Source organism: Neovison vison, chromosome 11 (genome assembly GCF_020171115.1).
Source record: "Neovison vison isolate M4711 chromosome 11, ASM_NN_V1, whole genome shotgun sequence".
NCBI classification, from domain to species: domain Eukaryota; kingdom Metazoa; phylum Chordata; class Mammalia; order Carnivora; family Mustelidae; genus Neogale; species Neogale vison.
The window spans coordinates 152,336,567-152,352,638 of record NC_058101.1 but is presented as its reverse complement, the minus strand read 5'-3'; the positions used below and the strand labels follow the sequence as shown (position 1 = coordinate 152,352,638).

Genomic DNA, 16,072 nt, shown 5'->3' with positions numbered 1-16,072 from the left:
CAACCGAGCCACCCAGGCGCCCTTTCTTACACTGTTGTGTAGCAGCACAAGCTAATTTTGACGTAACAGTAAATAGTGTTTTAATAAAGGATTTAGAGAATACACTCATTTGGTAAAGTTGCAGGACTTCCTGTGTTGTTTAACTGTTTATTAGTATTTGTTGATTTGTCTTCTAGACATCTGGAGAGAAAGTGGGCAAGCTGAGCTTGGTTGATTTAGCTGGCAGTGAGCGAGCAACAAAAACCGGGGCTGCAGGGGACAGGTTGAAGGAGGGGAGCAACATCAACAAGTAAGTTTTCCAGAAGCTTACTTTTGTTATTTTACTGATTTAAGAGCCAAATGGTGGAACTTCTATGGTTATTAAAAGAATAAGATGCTGGAATGATTGAAGCTATAATAAATAAATAATGAAGAATTTTTTTGATATACTATATATGAAATATGTATTTATAAATATATAATGTATATATGTGTATATATACATATATACATATATATATATATATATATATATATATATATTTTTTTTTTTTTAATGGGCCTGAGCCTATTTTATGTTTTGTTGAGATGTGTGGTAGGGCTGAGGAGCACAGTCAAATCAGAGCTTTCTCAAGAGCAGCTGTATTGTCATCTGGGGCTGAGTTAATTCTTTGTTCCAGGGCCTATTCTTGTGTATTAGTAGGATGTTTAGTGGGATCCCTGCCCTTACCCTCTAGATGGATGGTGGTAGTACCTGCCACCTCTCTTTCCCCACCCCCAGTTGTGACAACCCAGACAGGTCTATGGACCTTGCCAGCATCTCCCTGTGGCGGCACAGTGGCTTTCCAACTGAGAACCACTGGTTTGACCTATAGAAGAGGACCAATGTAATGGTCTGTCACAGCCCAGATGTTGATCTCAACCTGGGTGTCACTGTCTGAACCAACATCAAATTGTGTCCTAGCCACATTGGGCTTTCCCTTGTATGACTGCTGTCATTTACACCAAGAAGCTAGGGTTTTAGAAAATAATATGTTGTATACAGACTCCTGCATATGGTTATATTTTCTACCTCAAGCTGAATTACTAGCTCGTTGTGGGTGGGAATCCAGAAAGATGCATAATGAGAGTAACCAACTGGAGATCATAGAAGATTGTCATCCAAATTCTATGCTATTATTATATTATTGAACGGTGATATACAGATGTATAAATGATATTATGTATGATATGTGTGTAGATACATAATGTTATACATAGATACCTCATATACACACATACATATATGCAAAGGTTTTTGCCTTATACTAAGTTTTAATGTATTGTATTGTATTTGTGGCTTCTTTTCTTAAAGATATGTGGTGTTTGTGTCTTTATGTTAACCTAGAAGCTGACAGCTCATGTTGCTACTTACAGAAATGAAAAAAATAATTGAACTAAGCCATTTTATTGCTTGCAGTAGTGTTAGAAGGATATCAGCTTTTAAAATTTATGTGTTTTAAACTGAGCAGCAAAATGCTGACAACAGTGCTATTCTCATACAGGTACAAGGCATCTTGATGTTCAGTTTTTGTGCTAAGATGTGACATTTGATATTCTTAGTTTTTTATGATTATTCTGGTTTGTTGTACCATGCAGGTCCCTCACAACCCTCGGTCTGGTTATTTCAGCTCTAGCAGATCAGAGTGCTGGCAAAAACAAGAATAAATTTGTTCCGTATCGTGACTCAGTTCTCACTTGGCTGCTCAAAGTAAGCTCCCCATCTCCACCCTTTCTGGCCTACTCTTGGTGATTGGTAGAAAGGAAGAGTAGACTGTAAATCCTCCTGTATCATTTCTTTTACCAATGTTCAAATTTAAAATCATTAGTCTCTCACAGGATAATCATAGATTTAATAGATTAAGTACCTGATTCACTAGAATCTGGAAGCAAAGGGATTTGGGGCACACTGAACAACACAGTTGCCTTTGAGATTGTGGGATGTAAACGAGGAACCTCGTGCTAATTTGATAGTGATTGAGTCATAGGAAAGGATTTCCACTGTCTTATAGACTCAGCTGGACTACTCTGTCTTTCTCACAGACTCCTTTTGTTTGACTGACATTTTGGACCTTGTTTTTCTGATTAACGTCAAGAGTACTTATGATCACTTTAATTTACTTTTAGCTTCTTCATGTTGTTTAAGGATACAGAATAGAGCACACAGTCATTCGTTTTGTTAATTGATTTAGTATGTTTGGGAGAAATGGAAGTGAGAAAGAACAAAAGCTGTAAAGTGCTATGACAAGAATGTAAAGAAATGTGGACCCTCCTTGCCCTCTAATTGCTCAGGGTCTGGTAGGGCAGATGAGTTGTGTACACAAAATGTTATAACAAGAGTCAGTGATTCCATGAGAGAGATGGTAAGGACATGTAATAGGAGTTTGGTGAAGAGAGAGGCTATTTCCAGCTCTCTTTTTCTTCAAATTTCCCTTTAGTTTATGGAAGTGGTGTGGTGAATTGGATATTAGACTGGGAGCTAGAGGATAGAAAATCCAGTGACAGTTTAACTCTGTATAGGGTTGCCAACCTGCAACAAAATATTTTACTTAATACTTCTTTCTCTTTTCTATTTTTTTTTAAATGAAGAAATAATTTTATGAGCCCTGTGTTGTATTATGATGAGTTATTCTCTCATCAATCAAGAATTTACTGAACACCTGTTACTCACTGTGGTAGTGAATATACTACCACATATATATGGAAAATAAAGATGAGTTAAGCACAGGTTCACTTAATAGAAGACACAGCTTTTTTTTTTGTTGGCTATTCCTAAGTTTTATTTTAATTCCAATATAGTTAACATACAGTGTTACATTTAATTTCAGGTGTACAATACAGTGATTCAGCACTTCATATATCACCCAGTGCTCATCACTAGTGCACTCCTTAATCCCCATCACTTATTTCACCCATCACCCCCCCCCCAACCAGGAACCATCAGATCCATCAGAGTTTGTTCTCTGTGATTAAGAGTTGGCTTCTTGATTTGTCTCCTCTTTCCCTTTTTTTGGTCCCCTTTGCTTGTTTGTTTTGTTTCTTAAATTCCACATATGAATGAGATCATATGGTGTTTGTCTTTCTCTGACTAATTTTGCTTAGCAGTGTACTCTCTAGCTCCATCCACATCTTTGCAAATGGCAAGATTTCATTCCTCTTTATGACTGAATAATATTCCATTGTGTATATATACCGCATCTTCTTTATCCATTCATCTGTTGATGGATACTTGGACTGCTTTTGTAATTTGTCTATTATAAATAATGCTGTTATATACATATGGGTGCATATATCCCTTTGAATTAGTGTTTTTGTATTTTGGGGTAAATACCAGCAATGGGATTTCTGGATTGTAGGGTAGTTCTTTTTTTTAAAAAGATTTTATTTATTTATTTGACAGACAGAGATCACAAGTAGGCAGAGAGGCAGGCAGAGAGAGAGAGGAAGGGAAGCAGGCTCCCCGCTGAGCAGAGAGCCTGATGTGGGGCTCAATTCCAGGACCCTGGGATCATGACCTGAGCCGAAGGCAGAGGCTTTAACCCACTGAGCCACCCAGGCGCCCCTGGGCATGCTTTATTAAGTGAAACTGGCCACAGTGGAAAATCAAGTAGAGTACTTCCTTTGGCCAAAATGCAAAAAAAATTAGAAATTTAAAACAAAAAGATAAATTAGCAAAGTTTGATAATTAAAAACCACTTGTAGATAACTCTTAGATTTAAGGGGTATTACAAAACATTTCACTACCAAGGAAATAATTGTGCTGGTCTTCACATATCAGTAATTAACTTTGAAATCTCATTTGTTTAATTTCCAGAAGGAATTTCGATAAGATACTTATTTCTTCCTTAGACTTCCCACAGAAACATTTCCCGATCATTCATGATTATTCCCTGCATGTGCCTGATTGAAAAGACGTAATATTTACTGTTCTGTTGTTCCAGTGTTATTACCTTAGTCCATTTAAACAAACACTAGGAAATATCTTTTATCAGATTAATTCACAGACTTAGAAGTTGCCTGGGTAATTTTTGAGGATCCATTCCATAGGCTGGAGGCAGGAGAATCAAGTACCATGCAAAGCGCTTCATGTGCATGATCTCATTGACTTCTCTGAAGGCAAATGGTAGTGTTCCCATTTTACAGAGGATTGGAATCAGGGCTGACCTCACTTCCCATCTTCTCTTGCCTAGGCTATATATTGTACATCTTGCGAAAGGTCATTTTTCATTAGAAGGAGAAGCACTTTACTCTTACCAAATTTTAATAGAAACTTGTGAAAATACTTGAACTGAGGAAAAAAACTGAACATTTTAAAAACTCACTTTAACTTCTGTTTAGTAAAATTAAGCTGTAATTGTAACTTCTGTGTGTTGTTAGGCTTAAAAAAATGAAGTTCTTGATTTTTGTCATACTTTTTACTTAAAAAACATTACACCTTCACAAGTGGGGCATTTTTACAAAACTTATTCTGATGTCTGCATAACTTTCCCAAAGACCTCTGGAATCCATTGTACACAAATCATTCTCCTTTAAAGTGGCTTTTATGTTCCTTTTGCTCTCTCCTTCTTTAATTCTAAATTAGTCAAACTCTCCCTGATCCTTGTTCGATTTTGTATGATTCTAGTGTACTCCAGCCTATCAATGAACTCATAAAATTGCTCATCCTTTACAAGGTTTGCAGTTTCTTCTAAAAAAGTGTTTTTGCATTATAATTGTGTTATGCTCTTGATATTTACAACATCTGGGAGTCAGAGAAAATGACTGCCCTTGGTGATTTGGTGGGGGATGGATGTGAGTGCTCTTCTCACTCTCTCTAGCTCTTTTCCTGGTGAGTGGAGTTGTTACTCGTTTGGTAAGTGGTCAGTGGAGAACCATTTCTTATTAAGAGGTTTTCTGCTTCTCAGTGTAACCTTCTAAATATGAACCTCTTAACATCAAATAATTTCTGGAATAAATGCTCAAATAATGAGTATCTTTTGACTTAATCCACCTTTTTCCATTATTACTGCCACTTATCTAATGAAGGCGACTTCCATCTCTTGCCTGGATGATTGAAACATCTCCCTCAAGCTTTCCATCCCATTTTTTATAGTAAGTTATCATATCTTAAAGTTAATACTCTTTTTAAACTTCAGTCTCTTCAGTAACTCTCTTATAGGCCATTATGATAAAGTCCAAATTCTTTGATGATTTGTAATTTACTAGGCCTTCAGTAATTTGACCCCTCCCTCTTTCTAATGGTTCATCTTGGTCTTGCTATAATCAGTTCTAGCTAAGTGATGAGTGCTCTAACTTCTAGGAATTTACTCTTATTCTGTTTGGAACATTCTTCCTCTTGTTTTCAATATCTTCTCTTACTTCCCTCCCCTCGAGCCTTTATCTGGATGATGCTTATTCAATATCTTTAGGTCTCAGATGTCACTTTCCCTAAAAGTCGTCCCTAACATTTCAAGGTTAGGCTTTCTGCTCGTTGTGTTTTCTACCACCATGCTGTTTTTATCCCTACTCTAGTTCTTACTATATAGTATTTGCTCACTAGGGTTACCCTTTAGGTGGTAAACTCTGTGAAGAGCTGAGTGAAGGAGTACTTTCAGTTCTGCTCTGAACTAGCATTTATGACCTTCGGTTAAGTCTGCCAGTCTTCCTGGGACTCAGTTTCTCATCTGCAAAGTGCAGTAGTTTCGTTAGATGACTTCGGAGTGTTCTTTCAGCTTTAAAAAATCCTGCCTTCCAAAATTCAGTTTCTTTCCTGTGTCCATTTAATTTGCAGTTGCTGCATTTGAAACAAAGCTCATCTGATTTGCCTAATTAAACAATTAAAGAGTAACAAGAAGCTTTATACTTTCTCCTTGAATGAGTGCCAGTTCTTTTGTTGCTGTTTCCTTCTTGCTGATGGCATGGGGCCATTTTTGAATATAAGCATATTGTTACTCATGCACAAGGGCTTTTAAAGTATCAAGTATTTGTCCTTTGCCAGGTTTCCTTTTCTTAGCACAAGTTGAAGCACAGTATCCATGCCTTTCCCCCTTGTTCGTTACTGTCTCAAATACCCTTTTACCCAGTAGTAGTTGCTGTTCACGTGGGCTAACAGAATGCAGTAGATCCTGAAAGGCAGCACTCCCTGTGGTGTTGTGAGTGACTGAACTGTAATTGGAGATGTCATTCCTGTGATCTTTATATATAACGTTGGAATTTCATTCATGTGCATCTTGACATTCTTTTGGAAGTTGCCAAAGCTGGGCACTAACGGTGTGAGATCAGTGTCTGGAAGCAAAGAAGAAAGCAAGCCATCATGCAGACTTGGCGGGAGTCACTTCTGCTTTCTAGAGCCCAAATTACTTACGCTTCCTTCCTTTTCATGCGTTAGAGTATATTTCCTTTGGAAGTATAATGAAGTTGTGTTTTCTATGGAAAACTGAATTTTCTTTAGTGGATTGTCATTGTCGATCACACACACACATTGTCTGTGATTGTATTGAACTGTTAGCATTTCCTAGGGAATTATTTGGCCTCTGGCAGTAGGACAGAATAACTTGGAAAGCTGTCTGGCCACTTTACTTGTTCCCCAGGTCTGAGCTCTCTGTATTGCCAAGTGTTACTTGGTTACTGTGTAATTGTGAGTAGCTGTGGGAGAGTAGGAGTCATATTGGACTTGAAAGCAGAATACCACTGGATTAGAGTGTTATTGGTTTACTAGGTCTGTGTCTTTAGGCAGAGTATTTGACCTTTTTTGTTTAGAACAAACCTCTGGGGTTTTTTTTAATCAGAAAAATAATCCAGTTCACAAAAGGCTGAGAGACTAGGTAAAGTCTGTCCCGAAATGGTGTAAATCATAGATTGCACAGACAAATTTTAGGTATGTTGATATCGGAAAAACTTTGTGTCTTCAGAAGTAAGAGTTTTATATCTGTTAATGCTGCCCAAAGTAGAGTTGGCTTTCTTACAACCTCTGATTCCCCATATTGCCTTGTTTGAGTCTTTTCTCTATCTTGAGAATCTATAATTCAGTGATATTCTCTTGCTGAAAGAGGATATTGAGTCTCTTTTTTGGTTAATTCTTTTCATCTTGGGATGGTATGTTAGTGTATTATTAGTTATCTGTTGCTGTGGAACAGATTACCTCTAAAACTTAACAGCTAGAAACAACAGCCATTTATTATCTCATAGTTTCTATGGGTCAGGATTCTGGGTGTGGTCTAACCAAGTGGTTCCCACGGGGGTCTCTCATGTGGCTGCAGTCAAAGTGTTACCGGGGTAGTCAGTACAAGGTTTGACTGGGGTTGGATCTGCTCACCTAGGTGGTTGTTGTCAGGCTTCAGATCTGTTTCTAAATTCACTCCTGAGGTCTCTTCATAGGGCCACTTCACCTCCTGACAGTGGTTTCCCAAGAGTAAGAGAAAACACCTGTAATTGAAGCCATGATCTTTTTAGAATCTCATCTCAGAAGTGACATGCTATCACTTCTGCTCTGTTCTGTTCCTTAGAGGTAAATCAGAAGTCCTGCCTATACTGAAGGGAAGGGGCTGGGTGTTGAGGTAGTAATACCAGGGATTAGGGCTCATCGGGGGCTGTCTGAGAGGCTGCCTGTGGCAGGTGGATTACATACAGCCTTTGGGTGGTGAAGCAGAGTCAGGGTGGACTTGATTTCTAGTTTTGTAATTCTGAGTTATATTTAGTTATTTTTTAATGTTCTCAAGTGGAAGTAGTTTTTTAAATTTGTTGGCGCCCATTCTAAAGCCTGTTTCACCAGACTGATCAGTGTTAGCATAATGAAAATGAGTGTGTTTTCTTTAGCCCCCTTGCCTGAACTGTAGAAATGGTTGTGTAGAAGATAAGCCCGTTTTTTTAGTTTTTGAAGTGCTGTCAGAGGGAATAAAATCAGGTACCTTCAACATATCTTTTATTTTATAAGACTATAATTATATCTTATGTTTGAAAAAGTTTGCAAGGTACTTGATAGCTTGTAACAGCAACACTTTCTCTGCCATTATTTAAGCTTCACAGAGATTCCAAGTACATGGCATTATGAAGTAGATTGTAGGTAATCACTTTTTGATCAGATAAGAAATAATATCATGATTGTTCATTTTTTCTAAGGAAGTACATGGCATCATGGAGTAGATTGTAGGTAATCACTTTTTTTTTTTTTTAAAAGATTTTATTTATTTATCAGAGAGAGAGAGGGAGAGAGAGCGAGCATAGGCAGACAGAATGGCAGGCAGAGGCAGAGGGAGAAGCAGGCTCCCTGCTGAGCAAGGAGCCTGATGTGGGACTGGATCCCAGGATTCTGGGATCTTGACCTGAGCCGAAGGCAGCTGCTTAACCAACTGAGCCACCCAGGCATCCCGGTAATCACTTTTTGATCAGGTAACAAATATCATGATTGCTTAGTTTCTCTAAGGAAGATTTTTAGGCATTTAAGAAATCATTGTTTTTTGAGTAGCCTGCTTAGAACCAATTGTTATTAAACTGAAATAAATGTAGGCTTCCTTGTATTTCCCTGTCTTTTCTTAAAAACCAGATCTCCCTTCTGCGGAAAAGTAGCTTGGCAGAGAAGAGCGAGCAGGGGGCATGAGTCAGTATATCTGTTTTAGTCCTAGCTTTGCCCTTTAATATATGTTTGACCTTGGTATGTTCTCTCACCCTGTCTGACTTCAACTTCCTCTATTATGTTTTCTTGCAACTTAAAAATCCTACTCAATTTCTTTCTTCATCTAGGACAGTCTTGGGGGTAACAGCAAGACAGCCATGGTGGCCACTGTCAGTCCAGCAGCTGATAACTATGATGAAACCCTTTCAACTCTGCGATATGCAGATCGAGCCAAGAACATCGTGAACCATGCTGTGGTGAATGAGGATCCTAATGCACGAATTATCCGGGATCTCCGGGAAGAAGTAGAAAAGCTCCGAGAGCAGCTAACCAAAGCAGAGGTATAAGGCACAGCCAAGCCACACATTGTGGGTCTAGGAAAATCCAGAATTTGAATTTTCTTCCCCTTAGCTGCAAGTGATAAGTACTCCACTTAGAATTTTTGAGTTTTCTATAGGAAGAGAAACTTGAGATGAGTAATAAGTAAAGACAGATAGTCATAGTTGAAATTTATATAGAGTTTTTACTGGTGTGAAAGGATTGAACAGGAAGAGAGAATAAAGGGAATTGAGAAAATGTTTCTTTCCACAGTATAGGCAGGAGACAAGAAAGGAGAGGTATAACTAAGAATAAGGGAGAGAGGGAGAGAGATACTTAAAACACAAAGTATGCAATTTTATTGCAGAAAAGACTGACTGGAAGAGGACTCAAGCAGATACTTGTATCATTTGTTTACTGGTTGAAGGCAGAATGGAAATCTTAAGGAGTTTTTCCACATCTTAATAATCTAGTTGTTCCATGTTGTGGTTTAATTATGTTTGTAGAAAAAATATTTTATAGCAGAAATACTCATCTATTTAGGGATGTCTGGGTGGCACAGCCAGTTAAGTGTTGGACTCTTGGGTTTGGCTCAGGGTGATGGGATCGAGCTCCAGGTTGGGCTCTGTGGTCAGTGGGGAGTCTGCTTAAGATTCTCTCTCCCTCTCCCTCTGCCCCTCCCACTCATGCTCTCTCTCTCTCAAATAAATAAATAAATCTAAAATAAATAAAGAAATACCCATCAGTTTAGAGGTGCTCTATTTCTACTACCCTTTGTATATTCTGTGATGTAATGTGTTTATGTTCCTTTACTGAATTTGAAACCTATACAGTTCTAACCTACAACCAGATGCTCATCCTCTTTTTCAAAAGTGGAATAAAATACCAGATTCAGGATCTGTAGTTTAATTAGCATTCTATTCCCATGATTAGCCCTGTGGGACTCTTTCCTGGGTTTGGGACCATAGCCCTTTTCTTTTTTATAACCTGTTTGCTGGTAGTAAGTTGATAAAATACATGGTCAAAACAATTGTCTTGGTCATATTTTTGCCCATTGAAATTTATCTTGTTTTTACAGGATAATTTTACAGTTTATCAGGATTCTTTGAAATTTTGTTTCCAGCTTCCTGGTATTAATACCACTGTTCAGTTTACTACATGTGAGATTACATCTGTATATACTTGAATCAATACCTGAAGTCATGAGTAGAGACTAGAATGAATCCCATGTAGGAGTCTAGATATACGGACCTATTGGGATTTAAAAATAAGCCATTGAGAGCTTAAATGTTCTGTCTCTCTAAATGTAATTAGATCTTGAGGTGCCTGGGTGGCTCAGTCATTAAGCATCTGATTACAGCTCAGGTTCTGATTTCAGGGTCCTGGGATGGAGCCCTGCATCAGGCTCCCTGTTCATTGGGAAGCCTGCTTCTCCCACTCACACTCGCCCTGATTGTGTTCCCTCTCTCGCTGTCAAATAAATAAATAAATAAATAAATAAACTTAAAAAGAATAAATGTAACTAGATCTTCACAGTGACAGTAGGTTGGAAGAACACAGGTGAGTCTTCCTTTCAAGTCTACCTTGGCTAACTGAGTGAGCTTGTGGGATGCACAGAGTCTGGCTGCTGTGTGTCAGTCGCATTCATCGTTCTGACTTAGGTAGATCAGAGAGCTCGGTGGATTATAGAGCTGAGAGCAGCCAGATTGTTACTATTATCCTTTTGGATTTAGTTAATGCTTTCTTCAGGCGTGGTACAGACATTTCATGAAATAAACATTTTCTTATAGGCAATGAAATCTCCAGAACTAAAAGACCGACTAGAAGAATCAGAGAAGCTAATCCAGGAAATGACTGTGACCTGGGAGGAGAAACTGAGGAAAACCGAGGAGATTGCACAGGTTCGTGCTTCCTGATTAAAGCAAGAGAAAGCTCGTGGCAGTTTGTGCAATGCAACTTACGGCGTTTCTGGTTCCTTTTTTGATTTTTAGCTTTGAAGATGGCAAATCTAGCACCAGTAATAAGAAACTAGATCCAAGAGTCTATTTCACAAAGTTAATTTGAAGGCTAAAGAAGACATAATTATAATTAATAGTTCATTATGTGAGAAATATACTTAGAGACATAAACATTTTTTAAATGAAGTAGCTACTTTGTAGTCTCTGACTCTAAACCCCCAATTCTATTAAGTGCTTTGCAGTCCTAAGGAACTTAACCATATTACAAAATTATTAGTGGCAGATACTCGGTTATAAGCCTCTAGCTTTATTATGACAACTTAATAAAAGTAATATGAAATACCTAAATCTGAGCTATCTATTGTGTTTAAAATACTTAATAGAGGTAGAGTTGTGCAATTTTAGGGTGGGAACCTTAGCATTTGGAAAGAATCCTAAATGTCCAGTTGTCTACTTAGTAAAAGACTTGTTCCATGGCATTCCTTTTAGGTAGGTATTCAGCCTCTGTTTTAGAAATATACATGGTAATGTGGAGGCCAGCCCCCTGTTGAGCAATCTTTTCATGATTGGACAGCTCTGATGACTCCAATAGTAGCTATATAATCAGAATCTTTTATTCTTTCATTTCCGTTCATGGTCTTTAGTTTGTTCTTCAAAGCTAAGGGAATGGGTGTCCCACATACATACAGTAAGTGAGAGTAATAATAGCAAATATGTATTACGTACATGTGTTGGGCCCTATGCTAAGTACTTTTAAATACAGTATTTTATTTAAGCCCCCCAGCAGCAGTCCTACAAGACAGGGACAGTCATTACCCAGATATTTAAGGTAACCTCTGCCTTCTTCCCCTCCTTTTCTAAAGTTAAAAATCTCTAGTGTTTTCAACTGTTCCTCATATTAATAAATACACAGAACTTGCTACTTTTGTCACCCAGCAGGTTCCGTCTTTAAATGTGCTGCCCAGAATCAATGTGTACATCAGATATTGTAGGATGGTACTACTATTATGTAGCATAAAGTGGATGTCATATTAGCGCAGACTAATTTTTTATGTTTTTTATTATCATCATTTCCAAAATAGATAAAAACAGGAAAAGAGTATAATGGATCACTTGTGGCATCATCCAGTTTCACTGAGATCAACATATGACCATCTGGTCTTACCTGTTTCCCAACACTGAGTTATTTTAATGCATATCCTTCAAATTAGAAGAGAATAGCCCAGTGTATGAACTTTATTTCTCATTTATACTCACTTTTTGTTTTTCATAAATTATAAGTCAGTCTAATAATTACCCAACTTAAAACTAATTTGTGTGAGCCTTTTTGAGCTACTCCAAAAGTAAACATTGACTTTGAAATGGAATTGTATTTGCATTGCTTTGCTGATGGAAGGCAGGGTAGGTCTAAGTGAAATTGCATTGCTAATGCTGTTAAATTGTTATCATTAGCATCTTTCCTTACTTAACTGTTCTCTTCCTCCATCCGACCTCCCTTTAAGGAGAGTGCCTGATTTTATCCAACCCTTCATTTAACACCTTATCTTTGCAAGCCTTCAGGCTTTCTGCTGCTGAGCTTGCATCTCCTCTCTCATGGAAAAAGACCTGGTCTGTTGGTCACTGACCTTTTTTCAGAAGACACTAGCATTTCCGAAAATGCATTTCTGGCGGTATAGCCACCAGTTGTTAATAAGTCTTCTGGGAAGAAAAATGGTCCATAGTCAGGTAACTTTGGGACAGTATCCCTAAAAATAGCAGAATTCAGTTGTACTGCAAACTTACTATGTGGCCCTAGTTAAATGACTTAGCTTTTCTTGTCTTTCCTCAGAATCAAAGGCTTTAGGTGGCTGTGACTCATTATCACTTGCTATTTATGTGTAGTCAAAGACACACCGCTCTGCCCCTGTTCATATACCTTAATCTTAGACTACTGGTTGCAGGAGTCTATATCCCCCTCTGTGTATACCGTTGTATATCGTTTGGATTCAGAGACAGGTAGTCACAAAGAAGAAAGGTTCATATTCTTAGGAAAATAATACTTGAATGCATATGCATTTTTTATTTTGATACATTCACAAGACTGACATTTTGAGCGCTCACTGTGTATGACGCACTGTGCTAGGTGTTAGGAATTCACAGTGGATGTATGGGATCCCTGCCTTCATAGAAAAATAGTCAAGTAAACAAGTATGAGTTACCAAGTATGAGAACAAGTATGCTTCATATAGAAGAGACAGGTGTAAAATCTGTTCAGCTAGGGAGTGCATTCTTGACCCTTTCAGGAATCTGAAAGAGTTCCATATAACTCTTTGAGAGTATATAAGCCTTTGAGAGTAGGAACCATAAGACATGAAGATTGGAGAGGAAGCGGGCCAGATTGAGGGCCTATGGACTTTGTTGAGGGAGTTGGCTTTTATCCTGGCTGGGGATTCACCTTGGCTGTCGGGCAAGAGAGTGTTTTAAAAATTTGGCCTTATGGAAAGTTCACATTTGGTAAAATAGCTTTGCTCAGATGTACAGAATTAAATGAGAGAGACAAATTTAAGATGTTAGGTATTTTCAAGAGTGAAAATTGAGAACTCAGTAGAATATTTGGTTGCTATTGGTAATGCCTTTATTTCTCAAAATAAAGTTGTAGTTAACAAGATAAAATAACATATAGTTTGGAAAGAGAAAAAAATGCAGTGATCTATAATACCAGGTCCTAAGATAACCTACTTTAATTGTACAGTTATTTAGTAATTATTCCAATGTATGACCTTTTATATCTTGCTGTATCAATAGTTATGGAATTAATAGTTCTCTAATACATTTACAGGAGCGACAGAAACAGCTTGAGAGTCTTGGAATATCTCTTCAGTCTTCTGGGATTAAAGTTGGGGATGATAAATGCTTCCTTGTTAATCTGAATGCTGATCCTGCTCTGAATGAACTTCTGGTTTATTATTTAAAGGTGAGGTAACAGACTTTGCTACCATTTCCTGCAGCAATATAGAACAGTGTTTTATAGTATTTTTTTAAACTTGGAGAACCATGCTTATTCCAAAATAATGAGAATTAGCAAATTGTTTAAATTGAAGTGTAGAAAATCTTGAGTTTCTGAGATTAATTTCCCTTTTTATTTGATTTATTTTTAAGATTTATTTATTATTTTAGAGAGAGAGATAGAGTGGGTGTGGGGAAGGGGCAGAGGAGAGGGAGAGAGAGAATCTCTAGCAGACTCCCTGCTGAGCACAGAGCCTGACGTGAGGCTCCATCCCACAACCCTGAGATCACCAGCTGAGCCAGAACCAAGAGTTGGATTCTCAACCGACTGAGCCATCCAGGTGCCCCTAGAATTAGTGGCTCTTTTTAGTCTTCGAGTGATGGAATTTAACCTAGTAATATAAAAAATAATATTCTGATGTTATTTTCAAGAAATTAAGTAACTCTAGCTACTATTATTGACTGTGATTTATACCAGGGAGTTAAGTAGGTAACTTTAAAGCTTAAAGAAGGACTTTTAGAACTAAATGATTTATTAGTAGACTGAAGTTTTCATGGTTTATATGAAGCACATTTTTTTTGTGAAGTGGTTAGATTATAAAAAGAAATGTTTATTTATTAATTATTTTAAAGGAAATGTAAATGGAAGTTATGGTGTAGGGCCACCTACTATGAATTTTGTGTTTCTAGTAATTTAGGAAAATTTAAGAATTTGGATTATCAACTTATTAAAAAAAAGAATAGGTCACTTAGAGACCGAGAGGGTCAGAGTATGGAACAGAAAAAACCCAAATAATGATATACACTGAAACCTGAAATTGTGGGACATATCAGGGAGGCAAGAGACAACTTTAGAATGAGCCGGAATCCTGAGCCACTACATAAATTATGAGGAGCTCACAATCGCCTTGTCATGCCAACAGCATAAATAAATTAGGTAATTTATAGTCCTGTTATTAGGACTATACGATTCTGACATGTGGTTAATAAATACTAGGAGGAAATCCCCCTCTCTTATAACATAGGCACTTATATAGTAGGTTTAACTAAGATGACTAGGAAGTTAAAGATGAGCTGGTAAAGTGTTTACTGTTGTAAAATTAAAAAAACAAACAAACATGTGGCTTCGTATCTAGGAAGACTAAAGAATTTATGACACATTGGCTAGTTTCCCAGTTTTGATCAGAGATATCCTGGCATAATTAGTTTGTGTTATTTTGATAACGCCCCTTATTAATGAGTATCTGATGCCATGTTTTATTATGCTATGAATTAAATCACGCTTTTGATACATATAGCTTGTGTGCACTCTCAGATTTTGTACTTGGGTGGGAGCAACATGAGAGTAGCAGGAAAATGACCTGTGTTTTTGTCTGGATGTGTGATCTCAAGTCCATTGCCCCCTCTGGTCTACAGACTCCTCTATAAATGGATGCTTTGTCTGGCTACCTCACAGGGTTCCTGTGAAGATTAAATGAGAATTGATATATACAAACACTATGTGAACAGAAGCACTACATACAAATATCAAATATTGCGCATTTATTTGATGCTCTTTGTGGTATCTTACGTATATTATCCTTGTCTGTTGAAAAAAGAAGTTTAAATGATCACATCCTGTACTGTGTTTCTTAATGATGGTGGCAGCATTTTGCATTAGGGTTTCAGCTGTAGACAGTCATATGCTTCATGAGAGATGCAGTATAGAATAGGACTCAAATATTCTGCCCTTTTTATTTCTCCGAACTCTGAATTCTTTTTCTTTCTGATGTGATGAAGTTCAACTAGGAACACACAAACACATACGCCCAACAAGAAAAAAACCCGATTCATATCTGTTCCTTAACTATAAAATTAAACAAAGAAACTATTTAAAGATTTTTGGAGAGTAGTCAAAATATTTCTGGTCATCTCGTGTGGAGGTGTCGGGATTCTGTTTCAGATTGTGTGGTCAACCCTGTTTTGGCAGAATTTGAGGCAGTGTTGATTTCTTGACTGCCCAAGCGCACCCCATGACAAAAGCATATTCATGACCAAGCACATTCAGAAGGATGATCTCAGTCCAAGAACAGTTTTTTGCTTCAGTAAAGTGATACCATGATGTGGGAAGGAGGAATTTGGAGGCTGAGCGTTTTGTTTTGTTTTGTTTTATTTTCTTCTTGCCTTTGAATTCCGAAATCAGTTTAGGTGCTGGGCAGATGAC

At 37.6% G+C, this 16,072-nt stretch overlaps 1 protein-coding gene across 1 annotated transcript in view; it reads left to right on the top strand.

Moving 5' to 3' along the window:
* Positions 1–16,072, top strand: part of KIF13B (kinesin family member 13B) — a 199,515-nt gene that overhangs the window by 84,147 nt on the left and 99,296 nt on the right. Inside the window, exons 9-13 of the mRNA XM_044225037.1 lie at positions 177–289; positions 1,618–1,729; positions 8,737–8,949; positions 10,717–10,827; positions 13,703–13,837. Coding sequence (XP_044080972.1) covers positions 177–289; positions 1,618–1,729; positions 8,737–8,949; positions 10,717–10,827; positions 13,703–13,837 — 684 coding nt within the window. The remainder of the gene's footprint in view (positions 1–176; positions 290–1,617; positions 1,730–8,736; positions 8,950–10,716; positions 10,828–13,702; positions 13,838–16,072) is intronic.